The sequence below is a fragment of the Gopherus flavomarginatus genome, chromosome 3 (assembly GCF_025201925.1).
Source record: "Gopherus flavomarginatus isolate rGopFla2 chromosome 3, rGopFla2.mat.asm, whole genome shotgun sequence".
NCBI classification, from domain to species: Eukaryota; Metazoa; Chordata; order Testudines; family Testudinidae; genus Gopherus; species Gopherus flavomarginatus.
In genome coordinates this window covers 288,139,613-288,166,574 of record NC_066619.1, presented here as the reverse complement: position 1 = coordinate 288,166,574, position 26,962 = coordinate 288,139,613, and the positions used below count along the sequence as shown (strand labels likewise).

The window sequence follows — 26,962 nt, the reverse complement described above, 5'->3', positions numbered from 1 at the left end:
CCAACCCCCTAATCATTTTAGTTGCCCTTTTCTGAACCTTTTCTAGTGCCAGTATCTCTTTTTTGAGGTGAGGAGACCACATCTGTACACAGTATTCGAGATGTGGGCGTACCATGGATTTATATAAGGGCAATAATATATTCTCAGTCTTATTCTCTATCCTCTTTTTAATGATTCCGAACATTCTGTTTGCTTTTTGACCGCCTCTGCACACTGCATGGACATCTTCAGAGAACTATCCACGATGACTCCAAGATGTTCCCCCCTCCAGCCCCTATTCAGAGGTATACCTATCTATATCATAGAAAAAACAGTTACCTTGTCCATAACTGGTGTTCTTCGAGAGGTGTTGCTCATGTCTATTCCACAGTAGGTGTGCGTGCTCACCCCGTGGACCAATGCCGGAAGTTTTTCCTTTAGCAGTACCCATATTGGGGCAGCACTGCGGCAACCCCTGGAGTGGCGCCTCCATAACGCATTATAATGGGAGCCATGCACTCCCCCCTACCCTCAGTTCCTTCTTGTCGGATAACTCTGACAGAGGGAAAAGAGGGTGGGATGTGGAATAGACATGAGCAACACATCTCAAAGAACACCAGTTACGGAACAGGTAACTGTCCTTTCTTCTTCGAGTGATTGCTCCTGTGTATTCCACAGTAGTTGATTCCAAGGTATGTGTGTTGGAGGTGGGTAGGAGTTCACAAGTTCCCAGGACGCAGCACCGCTCTGCCGAACCCGGCGTCATCCCTAGTTTGGGAGACAATCGCATAATGCACAGTGAACGTGTGAATTGAAGACCAGGTGGCGGCCTTACAGATGTCCTGGATAGAGACATGGGCTACATAGGCAGCTGACAAGGACTAAGCTCTCGTTGAGTGCGCCCTGACAATCGGTGGCGGGGGAACTCCTGCCAGATCACAGCACGTGCGTATACACAAGGTGATCCAGCGAGAAAGGTGCCGGATGGAAATAGGCTGCCCCTTCATATGCTCGGCCAAGGCATTGAAGAGTTGCATGGATTTTCAAAATGGTTTAGTCCGATACAGGTAGAAGGCCAGTGCCCTAAGCACATCGAGCATGTGAAGGCGGCATTCCTCATGGGAGGAATGGGGCTTGTGACAGAGCATGGGGAGAAAGATGTCCTGTTCCATTTGGAAGGCGGAGACCACCTTCGGGAGGAATGCAGGGTGTGGGAGAAGTTGGACCTTATCCTTGTGGAAGACCATATACAGAGGTTCCGAGGTCAAGGCCCTGAGTTCTGAGACACGTTGGGCTTACGTGATTGCTACAAGGAAGGCTACCTTCCATGAGAGGTGAGACAAGGAACACATGGCCAAGGGTTCAAAGGGAGGCCCCGTGAGGTGGGACAACACCAGGTTTAAGTCCCATTGTGGTACAGGGGATCTAGCATACGGGAATGAATGGTCAAGGCCTCTTAGGAAGCGGGAGGTCATAGTATGGGAGAAGACTGAGTGCCCTTGCAGGTGGAAGGCCAATATGGCCGCCAAGTGTACCCTGATTGTCGATTTGTCCCTTGGCCTAGATAGTGAGGCCGACAGGGCCTTGGATGCTCCGGCCACTGAGCGGGTTCCCTCCTGGGTGGGTGTCACGGAGTCACCGGGCGATGCTCTGGAACTGGTCCCCACCAAGCCAGGCAGGACTTTGGGGACCCTCCTCTCCCTCAGAGCAGACTTGTTAAGGGCAAGAAGCTCACACGTCTTTACCTCCTGGGTCTCTCCTTGGAGCATTCAGCATCCTCTGCCCCTCCGTGCGCTTCCCACAGCGAGCCTGCCCCAGCGGGGTCCTGGGGAAGCCACAGGGTCCTGCACCCCCACTTCGCAATCAGACGTGACTCTCAGCCAGCCAGTAAAAGAGAGGTTTATTCGATGACAAGAACAGGGTCTAAAACAAAGCTTGTAGATACAGCGAACCAGACCCCTTGGCCGGGTCCATTCTGGGGGGGCAGTGAGCCAGACCCCCACATCTGCCCTCACTCCTTGTCCCTAGCCAGCTCCAGCTAACAACCCCCTCCAGCCCCTCCTCCTCTGCTCCATTCCTTTCCCGGGCCAGGAGGTCACCTGATCTCTTTATCTCCAACACCTTCAATTGGCACCTTTGCAAAGAAGGGGCCCAGGCCATCAGTTGTTAGGAGATAGAGTGCCAGGCATTTAGGTGCACTAGCCCTTTTCTCTGCAGCAATCACACACCTTTATTCCACCGCCTAGATACTTAAGAACTGCATAGGGGACACTGAGGCACCAACACAGTATTCAGGGGAAACATTAAGAACATTCCCAGTTCGTCACAGTGGGCATCGGTCTTCAGTACACAGTACACCACCACCCCTGCCATGGGGCCCCTTGCCACTGTCCATGCTGCAGGCCATGTGGCGCTATCTGATCCAGCTGATCAGCACAGCCCAGTGAGGGGTGGCTGGGTGCCGAGGCTGAGGTCACCACCGACTGAACGGTACCATAGGAATGACAGTGCCTAAGATGCCATCTTCCATGGGACCGGGACCCCGACATCGAGGACTGGTACCCCCGGAAGTACTGTTCCAAGATTTGCTTCGGCGTCTGGAGCTGCGGTGCCATGGTGCCAGTGATGCGTGGCAGGAGCTCCATGTGTGACGTCTGACAGAGCGGGAGCTTCGACGTCTGTCGTGCCGAGACCAGCTACGATAGCTGCATTGAGAAGAGAAGCGCCTTGAACGTCTACCTTAGTGCCTACGCCCGCTGCTGCATGGCGTGGAGGGACCCTGAGACTCCTGCCCGGATGGCACCGAACCAGGTAACCTGGCTGGCATCGAGGGTGGTGGACATGAGCTACAAGCAGACCTGTCGCTGCGTGCTGAACGACGTAGAAAACAGTCTTCAGAGTGAGAGCTATGCTGTACTGGGAAGGCCTGTCGAACACCCAGCAGCAGTTCGCCTTGGGACCAGGGGCCTGCCACCGGCAGCGCCCTAGGCACCAGCAAGTTCAAAATGTCTTGAGCGGTCTGTAGAGCCTCCAGCGTCGATGGGATCCGGACCGCAGGAGAAGAGCGTGTTGACACTGCCAGGCTACTCCGCTCAGCACGAGGAGGAGGTTTTGAGCCCGAGGGAGACCAAGGGCTGCCCAACGCGGGACCAGCCTTTCTCCCTTCCTTCTCTCAGTGCTACTGCGAAGTCAAGCTCTTCCTTTGCTTCTTGGAAGGGGAGCGGTGCTGACTGGGGGAGGGGGCTTCGCTGCGCACCAACAGTGTGGTGCCCAGCACCGAGTCCGCTCGGCGTACTGGAGTTGAAGCCAGCACCGATTCTATGAGGAGAGTGTGAAGCCTGATGTCCCTCTCCCTTCTTAGTTCATGGCTTAAAAGACCTGCAGATCTTGCAGCGTTCACTCATGTGAGTTTTGCCCAAGCAGTGGAGACATTCAGCATGTGGATCACTCCTTGGCACGGAACGGTGACAGGAGTCACACGACTTGAAGCCTAGGACACAGGGCATGCCCTGGGCCCACTTTAACAACTGAAAAAACTACTTATTATGAGCTACTAACAACTAGCTAAAGGTACCACTAAAGATCAACTGGAAAGGCTGCAGCAGAGCTGGAGCAAGAAGTTTGACGCACCTTCACTGTTGGCAAGGAGGAACTGAGGGAGGGGGGAGCGCGTGGCTCTCCTTATAGCACAATATAGAGGCACCACTCCAGGGGTCGCAGCGGTGCTCCCCCCTACGGGTACTGCTAAGGGAAAAACTTCCGGCACCAGTGCACATGCACATACCTACTGTGGAATACACATGAACAAGCACTCAAAGAACTGGAAGGGACCCCAAAAGATCATTGAGTCCAGCCCCTGCCTTCACTAGCAGGACCAAGTACTGATTTTGCCCCAGATCCCCAAGTGGCCTCCTCAAGGATTGAACTCACAACCAGCCCTGGGTTTAGCAGCCCAATGCTCAAACCACTGAGCTATCACTCTGTGTGCTACAGTGTCTGCAGGCACTGCCATGCAGTTCCCATTGGCCACAGTTCCCAGCCAATGGGAGCTGCGAGGGCAGTGCACAGAGCCCCATGGTTTCCCCTATGCATAGGAGCAGGAGTGGGGACATGCCGCTGCTTCCAGGAGCCGCGGCACATGCATGCGGAGTGGCCCTTGACCGTGCTCTCCAGCAGGAGCTTGAGGGCCAGATTAAATTGGCTGGCAGGCCAGATGTGGCCCATGGGCCATAGTTTGCCCACCCCTGTTCTAGACTCTTGCTGGGTATCTAATTGACTGGGACAGGTATGGCTCAGACAAATGTTCCCGAGAACCTGCGGAACACATCCATGCCCAAGATCTCCTGCAAGTCTTTCACCATATGTACCCCAAGAAACCAGGCTCCAAGGCCTCCAGACGGCACCCTCGATGGGGAGGGGATACTGTCAGGGCCTGTAGCAGAGCTAGTCTCCAGGCAGCCTCATCAGTACAGCTGGCCTGTAGCAGGCTGCCCGACTGGCCATATCTCCGGATTGGCTAGCAGGTCTAGAAGGCTGACTCTTAGGCCAACAGCAGTAGCTGCAGCTAACTGGCTTCTCAATGCTCATGTCCAACATTGTGCTTGCGCTTGCGTTACCTTCTTGCTGCTGCTCCTGCCTTGCACCCAGCCTTGCCTTTGTCCTGCCCTTGCCTTGAACCCTTCTTTCCCTGCTACCCTGCTTACTCCACTTCCTGATCTCTGGAGTGACCTGAGGCTCTGGCTTCTCACTACTGACTCTGGCTTGACCCCTTGCAGTTTCCCAAGCATTTTCCTCACAGGCAAGAGGCTGCCCATGGATGCTGATACACTGTAACTAACAGCTGTATCATAAAGGATATCTTGAAGGGGGCTGAATTAAGATTGTGTGGTTAATTCTGAAAAGCGATGTATGCCTGTGGGGTGGAACCCTCAGCCAGGGAAGATTAATAATGATGTCCTCACCAGCAGCAGTTACCACCTCATTCTAGGAATTTTCTTTTATAGATTCATAAACAAATGGTTTATAAACATAAAAACAAACAAGCCATTCAAAAGAGTTCTCCCAAATGCTCTAGACCCCTCCAGCCTTTAAACCAACTGAGATGGAAAAGGACATGGCCTTCCCCCAAGGTGGGCACTACCACGGCCACTTCTCCTCTACCGATCACCCATATAACAGGCAGCGGTCTGAGTTAACCACTTATGCACTAGAGCTTGTGGAGCACCTTTCTACCTTGTCACAAGTGACTATACAAAAAAAGGCATCTTCATGTTCAATGGCTCTGCTCCCCATGTGTATCCTGTCTGCTGATTTGACTGACTAAAATGATTTTACTTCTTTACATTTATGACCCTGGAAAGTCAGCTCACCTCTGGTAAAGAGGGCTGGAGTCTGTTCCCATGAACCCAGCAGAGTCAGCTCAGTTCTAGGAGACACAGCTGGAGTCTGTTCTGGCTCATGCAACATTCACAGAATTGTTACTTACATTCTAATTGCACCATTTTCATTGCTGACAATGCATCAGCAAGAAATAGCCCTGCTTGCATCTCACAGTCAGGCACAGTTAGTTTGTAGAGCTGTCAGTTTGAAAAAACACCTATTTACTTGATCTGGAGTCAACTCACTGAGAGACAACACCATACAGCCCTACACTATTTATACAGCCACTTTTCAGAATACAACCAGAGTTTACCTTTCACGTTTTCTTGCTTTTTGGTGCTTCTGTTACTGTAAGGTGGCGACGTTCACCTTGATTGCATTGGCCTTGTTAGCACTACAAAAGTAATTTTCCCTCTCTTGATAATCACCCCTTCTTGTCAACTGTTGAGAATAGGCCGCTTCCATCTTAATTGAATTGCCCTCATTAGCACTGACCCACCCCCAACACACACTTGGTAAGGTGACTCTCATCTTTTCATGTGCTGTAATATTTATACTGCTTACTGTATTTTTCACTCCATGCATCTGATAAAGTGAGTTTTAGCCCACAAAAGCTTATGCCCAAATAAATGTGTTAGTCTCTAAGGTGCCACAAGGACTCCTAGTTGTTTTTGTATCATTAATGTTACAGTTGAGAATTTTTTGCATTTAATTACGATATCATCTGCCAGATATCATGTGCCAATGTCCTGGGTGTGTATAAGAAGCTCTCCTGTGATGTGTCCCCAGGAACAGGCTGATTTAGTGCTGCTGGGGGCCAATTCCTCAGAATTCCCTCACTTTAGCGAGGTTACACTTTAGACATTTAATTAATGCTTTTAACTTAAACATACATGTTTGTCAAAGGTATGCTGGGCTATGCAGCTGTGTGCAAGGTGGACACATACATACAGATGTGTAGGAAGTGAATATAGCTTATTTAAGAGTGTGGCAGTGTGCACACTGGCATGTTGTGATGTGCACCCTGGCATATTGCAGAAGTGTCACACTGAAGTCCGTGGTGTGCACATCTGCTGAAAACAGGGGAAAACTCCTACATACCATTCTGGGTCAGTTTGGTGGAGCAGACGAGGGTGGAGATTTGGAAGCTGTCCCGGGAAGATATGGCCATACCAGCCATGCCACCGCTCACTCGGAATGAGGAACCAGAAAGGGTCTTTGTCTCTGACAGACTTCTCATAAAAGGCAGATTCAGGTAAGAGCTGGCATCCTCCAGTTTCCTGATGTCACCCTAAAATCCAAAGCGTGTCATCAGAATGGGCAGGACATAAAAGATTCAAACTGTATGACTCAGCATTTTTTGATAAATTTGGTTGATAGCAGTAACTGTATTGACATAATATACTTAGACTTGGTAAGGTATCGACTTAGTCCCGTATGACATTCTAGTAAAATAACTGGCACTACACTACGTCAGTGAAGAAGATGGACTTAAAAGATTACAAACTGGCTAACTGCTAGATCTCAAAAAGTAAGTGTGACGTTGCATTCCGTATGTTTTATAGAAATATGCTTATGAGTGTAAATATGATGCAACTGGAAAATTCTTTCTGCAAAAGGTCTCTTGTAAGGTATTATTACAAAGCTTATGTAAGCAGAGTTAGGATGAGCTCTACCCTGACATCTGGTGGAAAGAATTTCAGAGAGTGTATTTGCATAGGCACGCCTACCCCATCCCAGGCTGACGAGCTGTGGGACTGCTTTGTGACAGAAATGACTCAACCTCAATTGGGTGGTACTTGCTAGACAAGGGACATGGGTTCCAAAACCCAGTGAACAGAGAGAGGCTGGGGACAGGTATCTGTGCCTGGTGGTGCAGTCTCCTTGTGGAGCCAGAAGCACCAGTTCCACCCCCTCCTCTCTCCACTGTGGAATGTTAGAGTTGATTTTTTTATTCCCTCAAGAATCTAGATACAGGTTACTGAGCTGAACTTGTTTTGGGCTAATGGTGCACTAGCACTGGGGCTCCCCTACTAAGAGCTGAGATCACTAAGAGTTGAAATCACTAAAGAGCTGAAATTACTGAGCTGAGAGCACTGAGTACTGTGCTAACTAGTGGGGGAGCCTGAAGCTATACTGTGGAACAGAGCAGCTGGCGGAGTGGAGGAGTTTGTGGGGTTGGCTGGAGCGGATCATGGTACAGCTGATGGAGCGGAGCAGCTGCCAGAGCAGAGTATCTGTGGGACGGGTGGAGTGGCCCACAGAGCGAGCGGAGCTGAGCAGTTTGCAGGGAGAACTGGAGCAGCTCATGGAGCAGAGCAGGTGGTGGAGCTGAGCAGTTTGTGAGGACAGCTAGAGGAGCAGAGTGGAGCAGCTGGTAAAGCGGAGCAGTTCGTGGAGAAGGCGGAAGCAGAACCCACGGAGAGGCAGGGCTGTTGGCCCCGGACCATGTAAGGTGCCCTTTTCTACTCAGGCTGGGGGGAGGGACCTCTACAGATAAACTCTCGATACTCTGGGGTGGCATTGACCAGAGACTTTTGGGTTGTTGGACTTTGAGGTGATTGGACTTAAAACCCTAAGGGGAAAAAGGACATTGCCAAACGTACTTGGAGGTGGGTTTTTGTTTATGGTTTGTGTTATAACCCTGTTTGTGGTGTTTCTCCAATGGGATGCCGCATTGATTCCTTCCTTTATTAAAAAGATTTTGCTACACTCAGACTCCGTGCTTGCGAGAGGGGAAGTATTGCCTCCTAGAGGCGCCCAGGGGGGTGTGGTAAGTAAGTGTCCCAGGTCACTGGGTGGGGGCTTGAGCCGGTTATGCATTATGTTACTGAAACGGAACCCCTGGATACTGAACCCGGCCCTTGTTGCTGCCAGCTCAGAGGGGCAGAAGGGTTACACTTATAATCTACTGAGTGTGTTCATCCTTGTATGAATGTATCATTCTTGTATCTGAAACTAGGAATATGAAATATAACTCTGAAGTCCTATCGTAATTATGCAAAGTGTGGGCCATTAATGGTGGTTTGGAAGCTTGATGGCTCCCACTGACTAGGACAACTGGTTGTAAATGGCTCTGTTTACTTGCAAACCTCCCTAGCTACGTGTGGACCAGCCCTGGAAGAATGAAGAATGAGGTCTCACAGGACAGGTGACCATGTCACAGGATATTGGAATCCATCTTAAACCTGGTGCTTTTCCATTTAGAAGGAGGGGTGGGGATCCAGAGAGACAAAGGGTTCCAGCATTGGGCCAAAACAATAAAAGGGGGTGAAACAAAACAAAGGGGGCTGCCGGTCATGAGAACACCCCTGCTTTCCACATAAGATGTCTGCTGGAACTAACAGACTGTACCAGGGGAAAGGATTGGGCCCAGACTAGGAAGGAGTCTAGTCTGTGAAAGAAGCTCATTGGAACATCTCTGAGGGTGAGATTTACCTGTATTCAGTTTCTCAATGTATTAGGCTTAAACTTGCATGTTTTGTTTTATTCTGCTTGGTAACTTACTTATTTCTGTCTGTTATTACAGGAACTCCTCACTTAACATTGTAGTTATGTTCCTGAAAAATGCAACTTTAAGCAAAACAATGTTAAGCAAATCCAATTTTCCCAGACAAAAGAATACACACACACACACACACACACACACACACACACACACACACACACACACAGTATAAGTTTTAAACAAACAATTTAATACTGGTACACAGCGATGATGATTGTGAAGCGTGATTGAGGTGGAGGAGTCAGAGGGTGAGATATTTCCTAGAGAATGCCTTACTGCTAAATGAACTAGCAATTGACTGAGCCCTCAAGGGTTAACTCTCACACTCTACAAGGCAGCAGGAAAGGAGGGAGCGCAGACAGAGACAGACACACCCTGTGTGAGAGAAAAAAATGTGCATTTCCCCTTTAAGTAGCTGACCCCAGGCTTAAGTACACTGCCTTGTTAATTAAAATCAGCCTGCTGAGATCTGAGACCAGCAGCTACTGCCTAGAAGCTCCCTCCATTGTGTGTCCCCCCTGCTCTATGGAAGATGGGGTAAGCGGGGTGCAGGAGCAGGGGGGAGGGTGAGACACCCTGACATTAGCCCCCTTCTTCTCCTCTCCCCTCCCCTCCCCCTGTACAGCAAGCAGGAGTCTCTGGGAGCAGCTCCAAGGCAGAGGACGAGAGCAGCACATGACAGTGAGGGGAGGGACAGCTGCTGCACAAGGAACTTAGGGGAGCGGGGAGCTGATAGGGGGACTGGTGGTCCACCCTGGTTCCAACCACCCAGCAGCTAGCTGCAACAGGCTGCTCTTCCTGCAAGCAGTAGACAAAGCAGGCAGCTGCCAAACAACGTTAGAAGGGAGCATTTCACAACTTTAAATGAGCATGTTCCCTAACTGATCAGCAACTTAACAGCAAAACAACATTAACCGGGATGACTTTAAGTGAGGAGTTCCTGTACTTGAAATCACTTAAATTCTACTTTTTATACTTAATAAAATCACACTTGTTTATTAGTAAACCCAGAGTAAGTGATTAATACCTGGGGGAGCAAACAACTGTGCACATCTCTGTTACAGAGGGTGGACAAATTATGAGTTTATCCTGTATAAGCTTGTCAGGGTTCCTTCCCCACTCTAAACTCTGGGGTACAGATGTGGGAACCTACACAAAAGACTCCCTAAGCTCATTTTTAGCCCCAAGGCACAAATTCCTTCCTTGCCTTAGTATCGCTGCCACCACCAAGGGATTTAAACAAACATTCAAGGAGGGACACTTGGAGTCCTACCTTTCCCAAATATCTCCCCAAGCCCCTACACCCCCTTTCCTGGGGAGGCTTGAGAATAATATCCTCACCAATTGGTACAAGTAAACACAGACCCAAATCCTTGGATCTTAAGAACAATGAAAAATCAATTGGGTTCTTAAAAGAAGAATTTTAATTAAAGAAAGGGTAAAAGAATCACCTCTATAAAATCAGGATGGTAAGTACTTTACAGAATAACAAAAGACTCAAAAACACAGAGGATTTCCCCTCTAGGCAAAACCTTAAAGTTACAAAAACAGAGATAATCCTTCCACTTAGCACAGGGAAAATTCACTAGCTAAAACAAAAGATTTAACCTAATGCATTTCTTTCCTATTACTTACTATTTCTGCACTACTAGATGCTTAGTTCAGATATGCTTAAGGAGATGTTTTTTCCCCCTGCCCTGTTTCCTGGCTGGCTCCAAGAGACGGACAAAAAACCTTCCCCCACAGATTTGAAAGCATCTTCTCCCTTTATTGCTCCTTTTGGTCAGGTGCCCCCTGGTTATCTGAGCTTCTTAACCCTTTACAGGAAAAAGAGGAATTAACCCTTTACAGGGTAAAGAGGGATTTTATGCTACCCTTAGCTGTATGTTTATGACAAAGCTTTACACAGAGTAAAATTGATTTGTTTGGGGTTTGGATCCCATTGAGAACTGGGTGTCTGGGTGCTGGAGATAGGTGACCTACAGAGCAGTTTTTGGTTAAAGTCTGCAACTTTGGGGGTGCTGACCAGACCTGGGTCTGTGTTGCAGCAGGCTAGCATGCCTGGCTCAACAAGGCAGGGGTCTGGAGTCCCAAGCTGGCAGGGAAAACGGGCTCAGAGCTAATCTCAGCATGTCAGATGACAGTCCAATCCCGCAGCGAAGCTGGGGCGCTGCATATCAATGATGGTGGTGCCATTTCCAGCTGAGGGCAGAGGGCAGACTCCATCAGGAGGAGCTTTAAACGATAGTCCCACCCTCTTTTAGTCCTGAGTCTAAAGCTCCTGCAAATTGGGCACTTGTCTGTCTGATGACCTTCTCCTAGGCACTTAAGACAAGCAGCATGCGGATCACCTCCAGGCATAGGTTTCACACACCTTAAGGCCCTGGGACTGAGGCATGCCCCAGTGCCTGGGGAAAACTGGAGGGGAGCCCCTCAAAGTAAGCTTAACTACTATACAACTACTGTTACTACAACTCAATTAAACTATTTACAAATAAGAAAAGGGAACCACTAGGTAGTCACTTGCGAATGCAAGAGACTGAGCTGCTCCAACAACTGTCACTGGTGGTAAGAAGGAACTGAGCAGGCGGTGGGTCGTCAGGGACATATATACACACACCGCCATGAAGGCGCCTCTCCAGAGGTCTCCACAGCCAACCCGACAGGAACCACTAGGGGAAAATCCCTCCGAAGATCATGCACCAGTGCGCGCGCACACTCCTATTGGAATGCACATGAGCAATCACTCGAAGAAGTAATTATTCTGTTCTACTCGGCTCTGATTAGGTCTCAACTGGAGTATTGTGTACAGTTCTGGGCACCATACTTCAGGAAAGATGTGGACAAATTGGATAAAGTCCAGAGAAGAGCAACAAAAATGATTAAAGGTCTAGAAAACATGAGCTATGAGGGAAGATTGAAAAAATTGCGTTTGTTTAGTCCGGAAAAAAGAAGCCTGAGAGGGGATACAATAACAGTTTTCAAGTATGTAAAAGGTTGTTACAAGGAGGAGGAAGAAATTTTTTTTTCTTAACCTCTGAGGATAGAACAAGAAGCAAATGGGCTTAAATTCCAGGAAGGGAGGTTTAGGTTGGACATTTGGAAAAAGCTTCCTAACTGTCAGGGTGGTTAAGCATTGGAATAAATTACCTAGGGAGATTGTGGGATCTTCATCATCGGAGATTTTTAAGAGCAGCTTAGATAAACCCCTGTCAGGAATTGTCTAGAAAATTAGTCCTGTCACGAGTGCAGGGGCCTGGACTAGATGACCTCTCGAGATCCCTTCCAGTTCTATGATTACGAACCAGAAACTACTGAGGTAAACTACACTACAAAGCTAAGGGAAGGCAAGGAGAACATGCAAGCAAGCCACTCGCAGTTCCAACAATTGTCACAGGCAGTAAGAAGGAAGTGAAGGGGTGTCGGGTTGGCAGGGTCATATATTGAGCGCCATGAAGGTGCCACTCCAGGGGGCTCCATAGCCAACCTGACAGGACCTGCTGAGAGTAAAACTTTCCAGCAAATGTGCATGCGGCGTTCATACACCTGATTGGAATTGACGTGAATAAGCACTCGAAGAAGAACTAGGTTGGTTTGGTATGATTTGTTCTTGTCAAATCCATGTTGGTGGCTACTTATAACCCTGTTATCCTCTAGGACAATGCTTGCTTATTGATTGTTCAATAATTTGTTCCAGTATCTTTCCAGTTATATGAATATTCATATGGTAATAGTCCCTCTACATGACTCTGCTCCATTTATTAATTATTTGTATTGTAGTAGTATCTAGGAGCCCTAATCAGGGATCAAGGCCCTGTTGTGTAAGAAACAGAACACAGCGAGGTTCAGTTCTGGGCACACTGCATTTCCAGAAAAATACCAAACAATATATCAGAAAAGAAAGAAAAGTGATCATGGATAAGAGGGGCTGTGTTATGCACAGAGATTAAGGACACCGTGACAAGGTGCATAAACCCCACACCGGCATAGAAAGCGATAAGGAGCTACTTTGGGCTGGAGTTGTCCCACATCACCGCAGCTACATGGCATGCCAAGAATGGAGGAAGTGCCACTCAGTGGTGGGCAGTCCTGGGAAGGGAGCAGGTTGTAGGAGCTGGGGAAGCTCTATTAAGAGGCCCATGGAAAGGTGACAAGTCCACCATTGGGAACATTTATAACTAGACTGGATGAAGCACTAGAAAATATATTATAGGGAGTGATCTCTGGCACACAGGCTAAATGGCATCCAATAGAGTTTCCCATCTCTGATTAATACCAGCACAGTGAAAGGAGGGAAGCAAAGACAGAACATAATAATGGCCATATCAGGTCTGACCAAGGTCCATCTAGCCCAGGATCCTGTCTTCCAACAGTGGCCAGTGCCAGGTGCTTCAGAGGGAACAAACATAGCAGGACAATGATTGAGTGATTCATCCCATCATCCTGTCAGATGTTTAGGGACACCTGGATCATGCAGCTGCATCTCTGATCATCTTGGCAAATAGCAATTGATGGACCAATCCTCCATGAATTTATTTAATTTTTTTAATTCTAGTTAAAATTTTGACAATGAGGTCCTCAGGTTGACTCGGCATTGCGTAAAGTAGTACTTCCTTATGTTCGTTTTGTTGAAGTTGGGAAAAGCGCAGACATCTTAATCTTCCAGGAAGAGCAAGAGTCAGGCTAACTCTTCTATTTAATAACATGAGACTTTAATGCAGGGCCTGGGCAAGTGGGAAAAACTGAGAGGTTATTTTGACCTTGTGTTAGATAAGAATGGAATGCAGCAGAAAAATTGCTGAGAAGAGTAAGATATCAGGAAGAAATATGTATAAACCAAATGCAGTTGTTGCACATTACTGTGTACAACAAAAGGTATAAACGCTTGCCCTGATTGTTTATCTACCGGAGCCTCCTGCAACATGCACAGGAGAGTACACCCGGGGAAATCCCTGCCCAGGTGTACTCTCCTGTGCATGTTGCAATTGCTTGGCATAAAGCTGCCTCTGGTTTGTGGCTTTGTTTTCCTCCACAGTTTTAAACTTGCTATCTTAATTTCATTGGATGACCTCTTGTTCTTGTATTATATGTAGGGTGACCAGATGACAAAGATGAAATATTGAGACGCGCGGGGCAAAAAAAAAAAAAGAAAAAAAGCCAGAGTGCGGCCCCCCCCCCCCCACCGCCAGTGGCACAGCCCCGTCTCCAACCAACTCTTGGCTCCGACCCCCGATACACCCCCCAGCTCCCCCATCCCCTCACTCCCAGGCCCAGCCTGGGCTCCGAACTCTGCAGCTGAGCCGCAATCTGGGCCCCTCCTGCAGCACCCGGGACACTCGCCCCCCGCAGTCCCAGGCAGCCCTGCTCTGGCCGTGGGGAGCTCAGGGACCCACCCGGGCAGGGGGCGAACCAGGCAGCCGGGCCTGGCCCCTCCCGGCAGGAGCATGTCTGCCCCATGTGTGTCTCCGCCCCCCACCCACCGGGGCCCTTGCCTGCTCCGCACTGCCCTCAGCCCCACCGCGCTGTCCCACGGGCTGCAGGGCTGGAGCAGCCTCTGCGCTGCGCTCCCATCCCCGTCCCGTGTGCAAACCTGGGAGGGAGGAGGAACGCCTCGTGCTTGGGGACGAGGCGGGGCCAGGGTGGGGATTTGAGGAGGAATCCAACAGGGCAGTGAGGGGGCAGGGCTGGGGGCAGGGCCAGAGCAGGGATTTGGGGAAGGATCCAATGAGGTAAGGAGGGGGCCGAGTCGAGACAGGTGGGGTGAGAGCCCCTCTGGGCTCTGCTGGTGCACCGGAGTGGAGGGAAAAATTGCTCATTTGTCCCGTGTCCCAATCGAACATTGGTCGGGACACGGGACAAACATGCAAATATTAGGACAGTCCCGATAAAATCGGGACGTCTGGTCACCCTAGTTATATGAAGGGGTAAATAACACTTCCTTATTCATTTTCTCCACTCCATTCATGATTTTATAGACCTCTATCATATTCCCCCTTAGTCACCTCTCTTCTAAGATGAAAAGTTCCAGTCTTTTTAATCTCTCCTCATATGGAATCTGTTCCATACCCCTCATCATTTTTGTTGTCCTTCTTTGTACCTTTTCCAATTCTAATGTATCTTTTTTGAGATAGAGCGACCAGAACGGCATGCAGCATTCAAGATGTGGGCGTACCATGGAATTTTATACTGCCATGGTGATATTTTCTGTCTTATTATCTATCACTTTCCTAATGGTTCCTAACATTGTTACTTCTTTTGACTGCTGCTGCATATTGACTGGATATTTTCAGAAAACTATTCACAATGACTCCAAGATCTCTTTCTTGAGGGGTAACAGCTAATTTAGACCCCATCATTTTGTATGCATAGTTGGGATTACTTGTTCCCGTGTGCATTACTTTGCACTTATCAACACTGGATATCATCTGCCATTTTGTTATCCAATCACCCAATTTTGTGAGTCCCTTTATAACTCTTCACAATCAGCTTTGGACTTAAGTATCTTGAGTAATTTTGTATCATCTTTAATCTTTGCCACCTCACTTTCACTCCCTTTTCCAGATCATATAAGAATAAGTTAAACGGCACAGGTCCCAATTCAAATCCTTGGAGGACCCCCAATATTTACCTCTTTCCATTGTAAGACTGGCCATTTATTCCTATCCTTTGTTTCCTACTTTTTAACCAGTTACTGATCCATGAGAGGACCTTCCCTCTTATCCCATGACAGCTTACTTTGCTTAAAAGCCTTCGTTGAACTTGTTGTTAGGATATAGATATTCAGGCCTGTCTGCAAAAGCCTATACTTCAAGAATGTAGGTGTATTCTAATTACTTAGCTAGTTATAGAGGTATAAAAGAAAGAATCAAAGATCACTGTCTGTGTAATGGCCTTCTCTTACTGTGACAGTCTGAGGCCTGGTTCTTCGGCTAAGCAGCAAAGGCAGCCATAAGCTGGGAAGTGTATGGTCACATCCTCACATTCCAAACTAGACACATTGAAATAAGGTGCTATTGGGTTATTAGGAATACAATCCTGTCGATATTCCTATCACCTCCAGAGAAAGGGAAGAGCCTAGAAGATAGCATCTTGTCTGGCAAGAACTCACTTATCAACAGAAACAGCTGGAAAACCCTTATGTCTGTATAGATGTAGTTGTGAAATCCTCACTTCTGTATTGTTTTGTATGTTTATTTGCATGGTCTCTGTCTGGTTCTGTAATTGTTTCTGTCTGCTGTTGGGTGTAAACGAATGAAGGTGGTGAAATATAATTGGTTAAATAACCATGTTACAATATGTTAGGATTGGTTAGTTAAATTTCAGTAAAATGATTGGTTAAGGTATAGCTAAGCAAAACTCAGGCTTTACTATATAGTCAGTTTACTATATAGTCAATCAGGAAGTCGGGGGGAAAATGGGAACAGGGACTTGGGGACGAGGGAATTGGGATCATATTTTGCTAAAGGGGGAAATGGGAACAGGGGATGGGAACAGAAACAGGGACACAGGCAAGGCTCTGTGGTGTCAGAGCTGGGAAGGGGACACTGAGGAAGGAAACTGGAATCAGGCTTGCTGAAAGTTCACCTCAATAAACATCAAATTGTTTGCGCCTTTGGACTTTGGGTATTGTTGCTCTCTGTTCATGTGAGAAGGACCAGGGAAGTGAGAGGGTGAAGGAATAAGCCCCCTAACACTTGTCAAAATCTTTCTGAAAGTCCAAGTACACTATATCCACTGGATCACCCTTGTCCACATGCTTGTTGATCCCCCCTCAAATAATTCTAATAGATTGGTGAGGCATGATTCCCCTTTACAAAAGCCATGTTAACTCTTCCACAGCATAGTGGTTTTTTCAGTGAGTCTGATCATTTTGTACTTTTCTATAGAGGAAAGGTATGTTATTCATAGGATCCTTTATGCAGACCTTAATTAGGTTGCCCTCAACTCCTGCAGCAGAGCAAAACTGAATTATTGTGCACACTCCCAGAACCCTGTGCTAACTCAGCACTAAACTATGGGTCATGGATCCTGATTTCACATCATATCCTCAACTGCTGTGGCACAGAGGTGCTGAATTATGCAGCCAAATTAACTAATTTCTTAACTGAAACCATTCATTTTTATTGAAGGCAACCCAAAAATGTGCCAGAAAACAAAGCCACAACTTATAGACATCACTGCTCTGCATTGTAACAGAAAGACTGCAATCGGCATGTACAGGGCCACTGCAAAAGAGCAGAATGGAGGCTGGAGAAAGCGAAGAAAATAGACAATAGCTGGGGGAAACAGAGCCTTAGAGGATCAGAAGGTAGAAGGGACAATAGGAAGTCCTGGGAAGCATCTGGAAGGGCTGTGTTAGGGGGACAGTGAGTACCTGCTACCGATAGACTAAAAAGCTTGCACCCATAAAGAGTAAACTCCCTAAGCTCCTATGCCCTGCATAAATAGTCTGGAGGGAGAACATGCACCTTCTTTGTGGTCTTCTTTATTCTGAACAGACAGATTTGCCGGGGACCACCAATACCTTATATAGAATGAGGTCATGTTCACCGTCATGCAGGGTTGTACCATCAGGTCTCATCAGCTTCACAAAGGCCATGGAGAAAAATTTTTCACTTTTGTCCTTAGCTAGGAGACACAAAACCACAAAGTCAGGGGACGTCTATTCAGGGAGAACAAATAATTACTTACTGTAACTCTTTCTTCAAATGTGATGCAGATGTGCGTTCCAGTTAGGTGTGCACACACAAGGCCGGCCTTAGGATTGGGTGACCTGGGCAACTGCCCAGGGTGCTATGGTCAGGGAGGCATCATAGGGCTCAGGCCAGGAGTGGGGCTCAGGACAGGGTTCTGGACAGAACACAGGCACAGAGGTACAGGCCGGCAGGAAGGCCAGTGTGGGGCCAGCACACACAGACAAAATGCAGGGCTCTGCAGTTGTGGACCCTCAACGCTTTCCCCAGGGGTAGGGTGATGGCTGGTGAGTTCAGTCTGAGTGACTGTGCAAGAAGCCAATGGGAGCTCTGCAAACTGGGCCATGACCAATCTGTAAAGGGACTAAATCAGAGTGAGTGGGTTAGGGCATGGCTTTGGGAGCCAGAGCCAATCCGAGGAAGAAGCCAGCTGAACGGGGTGATGTTAGAGTGACATGGCCAATTCAGAAAGGCTCTTTAAGGGGGATAGATAAGAGGGTGGGGGCTTGAATGTCCACCTGGCTACTGAGGTGAAGAAGAGTGGGCCATTGGCCTCTGGCCAATGATAATAGAGAGGGCAGAGCTTGGTCCCACTGTGGGTGAGAGGGGCTCTTGGCGGAAATCAGGGAGGACCGTGCAGTGACTACTGTAAGGGTGCGGCTTAGGAGTGGAGCAGGGGCTGGCTTGACCCACCTGGCACCAGTCACAAGCACGTTGCAAGGTGAGGACTCTGAGGTGAGAGCTGGCAGAAGGGATTAATGCACAGGCCTCTCAGAGACAGCAAGAGGGGCCTTATCCCCTTCAGGGCAGGGACCCTGAGCACTAGAAGTGCCCCCCCCAGCTATGATAGGGGGCTACCCCATGGAAATTTCCCCATTCTGCCTACACAGACATCACCACACACAGATGGGCCTGAGAGGGACTCCCTGCCTACCCCTCCCCCCCCCATTCACAGAGGGGGTGATTGGAAGGGAACTCCCCACAATCATGAGAAGGAGGAACTAGCTCACACACAGAGGGTGTTTGTTGGTGTGCATCCCCCAACATACGGGGAGCTGTATGCCTCCAGAATCAGGGATTGGATTAAATACAAAATTGTTTAAAATAAGTAAAAAGTGGGGTCCTTAAATGGCTGCTAGTTTTTGAGCATGCAAGGTTAATTTGTCCTCTTTGGGTGTGAGCAGCATGATGATGCCATCTTTAACTGCATGGCCCCATGCTATTATTTTCCTACAGGTCACCCACCTCATTCCCTGTCTAGGATGGCTGGATAATTGGTTTGATTTGTTTCAAACATTTCAGAAAGAAAAATTAGAAAGAAAAAAATTTATGTTCTTTATCATCAGAAATCATCACATTAAACCAATACCAAAATAGAAAATCTGTACCTGCATGTGGAAGAATCTTTAACTGCTTGCTAGTTTACAGTGATAGTGGTATGGACGTTAATTATCTAGCATATGGCACAGAATTAGTATACTCCTATTCACATTTTCATCAGGTTAAAATATTATCAATACTCCTATAGTTATACTTTTTATACACTAATAAAATAGTTAAATACATTTTACCAAGATGCCATTTTTTTACTGTATCTCATTTTTAAAATAGTAGACAACCACAACTTTATAAGATAAATAGAGACAGCATTTCAAAACCTTTTATATAATTTAAACCAAAAAGAGGAACTAGTAAAAGATGGTTACTCACCTTTGTAACTGTTGTTCTTTGAGATGTGTTGCTCATATCCATTCCAGTTAGGTGTGTGTGCCATGCGTGCACGCTCATCGGAAGATTTTTACCCTAGCAACCAGGTGGGTCAGCAGGGTTGCCCCCTGGAGTGGTGCCGCTATGGCGCTGGATATATACCCCTGCTGACCCGACTGCTCCTCAGTTCCTTCTTGCTGGCTACTCCGACAGTGGGGAAGGAGGGCGGGTTTGGAATGGATATGAGCAACACATCTCGAAGAACAACAGTTACAAAGGTGAGTAACCGTCTTTTCTTCTTCAAGTGATTGCTCATATCCATTCCAGTTAGTTGATTCCCAAGCCTTACCTAGGCGGTGCGGTCGGAGTGAGATGTTGCAGAATGTAAGACTGCGGAGCCAAAGGCTGCGTCATCTCTAGACTGCTGAACCAGGGCATAGTGGGAGGCGAAGGTATGGACCGAGGACCAGGTAGCTGCACGACAAATCTCATGAATGGGTACATGAGCAAGAAAAGCAGCCATTGAGGCCTGAGCCGTGGTAGAGTGCACAGTGATGTGGCTCGATGGAACCTGAGCCAAGTCGTAACAGGTGTGGATGCATGACGTCACCCAGGAGGAAATCCGCTGCGAGGAGATGGGTAGGCCCTTGATACACTCAGCCACCGCAACAAAGAGTTGGGGGGTCCTGTGGAATCGTTTTGTTCGCTCGATATAAAAAGCGAGCGCTCTACGGATGTCTAGGGAGTGCAGCTGCTGCTTCTTGCGAGACGAATGTGGCTTTGGGAAGAAGACAGGTAGGAAGATCTCCTGGTTAACGTGGAAGGCTGATACCACCTTGGGGAGAAACGCCGGATGTGGTCGCAACTGCACCTTGTCCCTGTGGAATACAGTATATAGGGAGTCCGCCGTGAGGGCCCGAAGCTCGGAGACTCGCCTCGCCGAAGTGATGGCGACCAGGAAGGCGGTTTTCCATGAGAGGTAGAGAAGGGAGCAAGTTGCTAACGGCTCGAATGGGTCGGACATGAGTCTGGTAAGAACCAGGTTAAGGTCCCGTGTTGGGGCAGGGCGGCATACCTGGGGGTAGAGGCGCTCTAGGCCCTTAAGGAATCTAGACACCATTGGGTGTGAGAAGACCGAGCGGCCATGTTCCCCTGGGTGGAAGGTAGAGATGGCCGCCAAATGGACGCTCAAAGATGATACCGCTAGGCCTTGTTGTTTGAGAAACCATAGGTAATCCAAGATGATGGGGATGGAGACATCGGTGGGAAGGAAGCTCCACTCCCCGCACCAGCACGTGAAACACTTCTACTTGGCCAAATATGTCGCTCTAGTGGAAGGCTTCCGGCTACCCAGGAGCACCTGTCGCACTGGGGCGGAGCAATGCAGCTCAGCCTGAGTCAGCCACTCAGGAGCCATGCCGTGAGGTGGAGGGACTGACGGTCTGGGTGACGCAGTTTGCCGTGGTCCTGAGTGATCAGGTCCAGGTGAAGAGGCAGGGGGACCAGTTCGGCTATGGACAGGTCTAGCAACATGGTGTACCAGTGTTGCTGAGGCCACGCTGGAGCTATCATGATTAAGCGGGCTTTGTCCCTGCGTACTTTCAGTAGGACCCTGTGGACAAGCGGAAACGGTGGAAAGGCATAGAGCAGGTGTGTCGTCCACGGTATAAGGAAGGCGTCCGTCACTGAACCCAGTGAGAGGCCTTGAAAGGAGCAGAACATCTGCCATTTCCTGTTCCCACGTGACTCGAAGAGGTCTATCTGGGGAAACCCCCACCTCCGGAAGAGCGAAAGGGCAACGTCCGGGCGAACTGACCATTCGTGGGAAAGGAAGGATCTGCTGAGGCGAACGCCAGCGTGTTCCGAACTCCTGAGAGAAAGGACGCGATGAGGTGTATAGAGTGGGCTATGCAAAAGTCCCACAGTTGTAAGGCCTCTAGACATAGGGGCGAGGATCTCGTGCCGCCCTGCTTGTTTATATAGTGCCTGGCTGTTGTGTTGTCGGTGAATACTGACACACAGAGGCCCTGTAGGTGCTGCTGGAACGTCTGGCAAGCGAGGCGGACTGCTCTCAGCTCCCGGATGTTGATATGGAGGCTCAGCTCTTGAGGTGACCAAAGGCCCTGGGTACGTAGGTGCCTGAGGTGAGCTCCCCAACTCAGGGATGACGCGTCCGTTGTCAGGGACGCCGAAGGCTGGGGGGATGAAACGGGAGACCTGCACATACCATGGAGGGGTCCAGCCACCACTTTAAGGAGTCTAGGACGGTCGGGGGAATGGTGACGACCATATCCATAGCATCCCTGGCTGGTCGGTATCGAGAGTTGAGCCAGGACTGGAGGGGCCTGGCGTATTTTGTTACGAAGGTACAGGCCGCCATGTGTCAACGGCGCCTCTCGCAGACTCTCGATGATAGCCACTGTAGTCTGGAACCATGGCAATTGGAGACAGGCTCTGGCAAGATTGGAGTCCAGGGTGGCGCCAATAAATTCTATCCTCTGAGTGGGGATCAGACTCGATTTGTCCGCATTGATCAGTAGGTCTAGATGTAGGAAAAGGTCTTTGATAATGCGGACGTGACGGAGGACTCATGCTTCAGAGGTCCCTCGGATAAGCCAGTCGTTCAGATACGGAAACACGTGTATCCGACTGCGACGGAGGTGGGCGGCGACTACAGCCTTGGTGAATACTCTTGGGGCTGTAGAGAGGCCGAACGGGAGGACCGCGAACTGAAAATGTTGGCGGTTGGCTACGAACCGGAGGAACCTCCTGTGAGGTGGGAAGATGGCTATGTGGAAGTACGCATCTTTCATGTCAAGGGCGGCGTACCAGTCTCCAGGATCCAGGGATGGGATAATGGTCCCCAGGGATACCATACGGAATTCAACTTTACCATGTATCTGTTGAGTTCCCGCAGATCGAGGATAGGTCTGACACCCCCCTTTGCCTTGGGGATTAGGAAGTATCGGAAGTAAAACCCCTTGCTCCGCTTGTGCTCTGGAACCTCCTCTATGGCTCCTTTGGCGAGGAGCATTTGCACCTCCTGGAGGAGGAGTTGCTCGTGAGACGGGTCCCTGAAGAGGGACAAGGAAGGTGGGTGGGAGGGGGGTTTTGAAATAAATTGGAGGTGGTATCCGAATTCCAGCGTGCGTAGGACCCAGCGATCTGACGTTAGCTGGGACCACGCAGGGAGGAAGAAGGAAAGACGGTTGGAGAAAGGAGGGGACGGATCCTTTAAAGAAAGTGGTACAATGCCCTCGGGCGCACCTTCAAAAGGAAGGTTTTGGCCCGGAGGAGTGCTTGGAGAAGCCCTGGTTTTGGTCGCTTGGTTGCCCGATTGTCTGCGGCGACCAGTTCTGCCTCGCCTCCTGGCGAAGTCTTGCCTTTGCCGGGGCTGAGGGTAAGGGCGGTGTGGCTGGGGTCAGAAGGGCCTGCACTGCGTCACTGGCGTGTGCATGCCCAACAAGCGCCTAATGACCCTGTTGTCTTTTAGGCTTTGCAGCCTAGGGTCAGTTTTTATCAGAGAACAGCCCTTGCCCCTCAAAAGGAAGGTCCTGAATAGTATGTTGGAGCTCCGGGGGGAGGCTGGAGACCTGCAGCCACAAGATACGCCACATAGTCACTCCCGAGGCTAGGGTCCTGGCAGCTGAGTCTGCAGCGTCCAGAGAAGCCTGGAGGGAAGTTCTTGCCACCTTCTTTCCTTCATCGAGGATGGCCGAGAACTCCTGCTGGGCGTCTTGCGGAAGCAACTCCTTGAATTTATCCGCTGCCACCCAGGTGTTATAACTATAGCGGCTAAGGAGAGCTTGCTGGTTGGACACGCGGAGTTGGAGAGCCTGTGCCGAATAGACTTTGTGCCCTAGCAAGTCCATGCGTCTCGCCTCCTTTGATTTAGGGGCCGGCGCCTGCTGGCCATGGCGTTCCCTCTTGTTGACCAACTGGACAACAAGGGAGCAGGGAGGAGGATGGACATAGAGATATCCATAGCCCTTGGAGGGCACCATATATTTACGCTCAACTCCTCGCGCTGCTGGTGGGACAGAGGCCGGAGACTGCCAGATCATAGTGGCATTGGCCTGTATGGTCCTAATGAAGGGAAGAACCACTCTAGTGGGGGCATCTGATGATAAAATGTCCACCACTGGGTCCTGTACTTCCGGGCCCTCCTCGGCTTGCAAGTTCATATTTTGTGCAACACGCCTGAGGAGGTAATGGTGGGCCCTGAGGTCAATTGGTGGAGGGCCAATAGAAGAGGTTCCAGCTACAGCCTCGTCAGGGGAGGATGAAGAGGAGAGACCTGGAACCAGCGGGTCTGATGAGGATTCCTCCTGGTGAATCGTCTGCGTCTCCCCGGGGAGCTAAGAATCCTGAGGCTGGGTCAACCCTTCCTCCATAGGGGGAGGAGGAGGGCGGGTGATCGTGGCTTCCAGCACCCCGTGTTCTGAGGCGGCAGAATGTGATGGACCTGGTTGAGAGCCTTGGGCCTGATGGTACGCGCAAGGCATCCAGAAACCCCACTGCTGCGGCCCATGATCTTGAGGTTAGGGCTCCTGAAACAATGCAGCAGGCACATCGGTGTCCGGGGCGTATGCACTGTCCGCCTGAGAGGACATGGACGGGTGCCGGGATGGCCAAGGAGGAGCCGAGCAAGGCTGGTATGAGTCCTTCGCTCTCGTCGCTGGAGATCTCGGTGCCGGGGATCGGTACCGGGAGCCATAGCGGTGCCGAGAATGAGATCAGGACCTGCAACCAGCGCGGTGCCGGGAGGTCGACCTGGATCTCGACGGCCTGCGGCGGGACCGGCTGCAAGAGTCTCGGTGCCGGGAGCGGTGCCTAGAGCCGGAGCGGTACTGAGAGTACCAGGCAAGACGAGAGGTGGATCTGTGCCGCGAGTACGACCGGTACCGCCTAGGTGAGTGGTGCCGGGACTGCGAGCGGTGTCTCGACCGGGACCGTCAGTGGGACCTCGAGCGGTGCCGGGACCTGGATCGAGATCGGTGCCAGCTTGCCGAGTCTAGCGAAGGAGGTCTCATAGTGGCTGGCTTGCCTCTGGAATGCAGTACCCGCACCGGCGGTGCAGGAGGTTGAGGCAAGGCAGACTCAGTCATCACAATAAGGTCCCTGGCCGAGGCGAATGTCTCTGGTGTGGAGGGGACTGTAAGCTCAACCACAGGCCTCGAGGACCGGACTCGACGGCCCTCTCGGGACCGGAGTCGATGGTACCACAGTCGTCGGTGCCGCAGCAGGAGTAGGTGCCGAGCGATTTGAACGAGTCTGCGTCGCAGGCGTGGTGGGAGCTGAGAGTCTTCGATCATGCCCCTGTGCCGGAGAAGGCCGGTGCTGAGGTGTCTTGGCAGCGCCGGCGCAGTCCGGTGCCGGAGGAGCGCTGTCAGCGCTCGGTGCCGAGGACGGAGGGTTGAGGGGTGCCTCCATAAGGAGAGTCTTTAAGCGAAAGTCCCTCTCCTTTTTTGTCCGCGGCTTAAAGGCCTTACAAATGCGGCACTTATCGGAGATGTGCGATTCCCCCAGGCACTTTAGGCAAGAGTCATGGGGATCGCTCGTGGGCATCGGCTTCTTACAGGCCGAGCACGGTTTAAATCCCGGTGAACTGGGCATGGGCTCCGGCACCGGGTGCGGGGAAGGGATAATGCCCGAACCCCACTAAACTATGTACACTAACTAACTAAGAACTATAAAACTAATTACACTATAGACTAGTTAACTATATACAACAAGAGATCAACTGAACAAGAAGAAGCTAGGGAAGTGGAGGACAGCTAAGCCGCGCTCCACTGTTCCAACGACCGACACGGGCGGTAAGAAGGAACTGAGGAGCGGTTAGGTCAGCAGGGGTATATATCCAGCGCCATAGCGGCGCCACGCTAGGAGGTGACCCTGCTGACCCACTAGGGTTGCTCGGGTAAAAATCTTCCGATGAGCGCACACACCTAACTGGAATGGATATGAGCAATCACTCAAGGAAGAATAAATAATTGCATATACACACACATATATATATACACACACAGTACTGAGATTACCCCCAAATCAAAGCTTTTTTACTGTGACATTAAAGGCGAGGGGCGGGGGGGAGAGCAACACATACCTGTACTACACTGTTTACTAATTCTAGATATTGTTAATTGCATATGGATCAGTAAATACGCTTAAACTCAAAGAAAGGGCACCAAAATACAAGTTCACCCAGGGTTCCATTTTCCCTAGGGCCAGTCCTGTGCACGTGCCAGATAATTTTGCCTAGGAATATCCACAGGGAGGTGGTGCTCACGTCTTATGGCCGTAGTCTCTCTCCTGGCTATATGAGACAGTGCCACTCCAACCCCCATCAGTTCCTTCACACTGAACATAAAGAGTTCAGACTCAGTACAGAAGGGATGGAAAACGGGTTGTGGAATACTCCTCTGCATCACATCTTGAGGAACCACAGTTACAGTAAGTAACCGTTGTTTCTTCTTTGAGTAGATGCAGCCATGTATTCCACTTAGGTGACTCTCATGCAGTACCCGCAAGAGGTAGGGCCCAGAGTCCACTTAAACAAGGACTGGAGGACTGCTCTATCAAAGTTCACAACTCCTCTGGATGCCACAGTACAACATAACCGTTGGTAAGCGTATGCATGGACAACCAAGTGGTGATCCTGCAAATGTCCAATACTGAAATGTCACTTAAAAACACCATCAGCATGGCCTGTGCCCTTGTAGAATGAGCTCGTGCCCTTTGACGGGGTGTAGCTCACACTATTTTTATGCAGTCTTGATGCAGGAAGTTATCAACCTGGAGATCATCTGTGAAGAGACCAGTATCAGAGGGGTAGCCGTGTTAGTCTGGATCTGTAAAAGCAGCAAAGAATCCTGTGGCACTCTAGCGGGGTGACCACCCACTCCAGCCTGGAAGGGGTTGGAAAAACCTTGCAGAGGGCTGGGGCTGGGCAAGGTAAAACTCTGGCTGACTGGGGGAAGTGGCTGCAGCTGGGGCCATGCCCCAAACTAAGCAACAGGGCCTTATAAGAAGGCCAGGGAAGCCAGAAGGATCAGTCTCCCTCTGCCTGTAGAGAGAGAAGGGCCTGGCTGCAGGGAGCTAGAGGCAGGGTACCTGAGTGGAGCAGGGCTGGGGAAAGGCAGAGGAGCTGGGGAGCTCCAGCCTGGAAAGCCCCAGGCTGTGGTGCAGCAGAAGGCAACAGGTACTGTGGGTTGCAGAGGGCAGTCCAGGGGTAGGCCAAGACAGCAAGTCCAAACCCTCCTTGCCAGTGATGAGTAGGCTGATACTGCAGTCTGTCCCAGGACGCGGGGGCTAGACGATGACTGGCAGTAGCCATTGTCACGGAGTCCCCGGGCGATGCTCTGGAACTGCTCCCCACAAAGCCAGGCAGGACTCTGAGGAGCCTCCTCTCCCTTGGAGCAGACTTGTTCAGGGCAAGAAGCTCCCACGTCTTCACCTCCTGGGTCTCTCCTTGGAGCATTCAGCATGTGCCCCTCCGTGCGCTTCCCACAGCGAGCCCACCCAGGCGGGGTCCTGGGGAAGCCACAAGGTCCTGCACCCCCACTTTGCAGTCAGACGTGACTCTCAGCCAACCAGTAAAACAGAGGTTTATTCGATGACAGGAACAGGGTCTAAAACAGAGCTTGTAGGTACAGCGAACCGGACCCCTCAGCCGGGTCCATTCTGGGGGGCAGTG

General features: G+C 50.1%; 1 protein-coding gene across 2 annotated transcripts in view; it reads right to left on the bottom strand.

Annotated features, from left to right (window-relative positions):
- LOC127047633 (dedicator of cytokinesis protein 2-like) overlaps positions 1-26,962 on the bottom strand; it is a 408,420-nt gene that overhangs the window by 300,272 nt on the left and 81,186 nt on the right. For both annotated transcript variants that reach the window (XM_050946070.1, XM_050946071.1), the window contains exons 17-18: positions 17,391-17,494; positions 6,460-6,649 (exon numbers count right to left, since the gene is read on the bottom strand). In XM_050946070.1, coding sequence (XP_050802027.1) covers positions 6,460-6,649; positions 17,391-17,494 — 294 coding nt within the window. The remainder of the gene's footprint in view (positions 1-6,459; positions 6,650-17,390; positions 17,495-26,962) is intronic.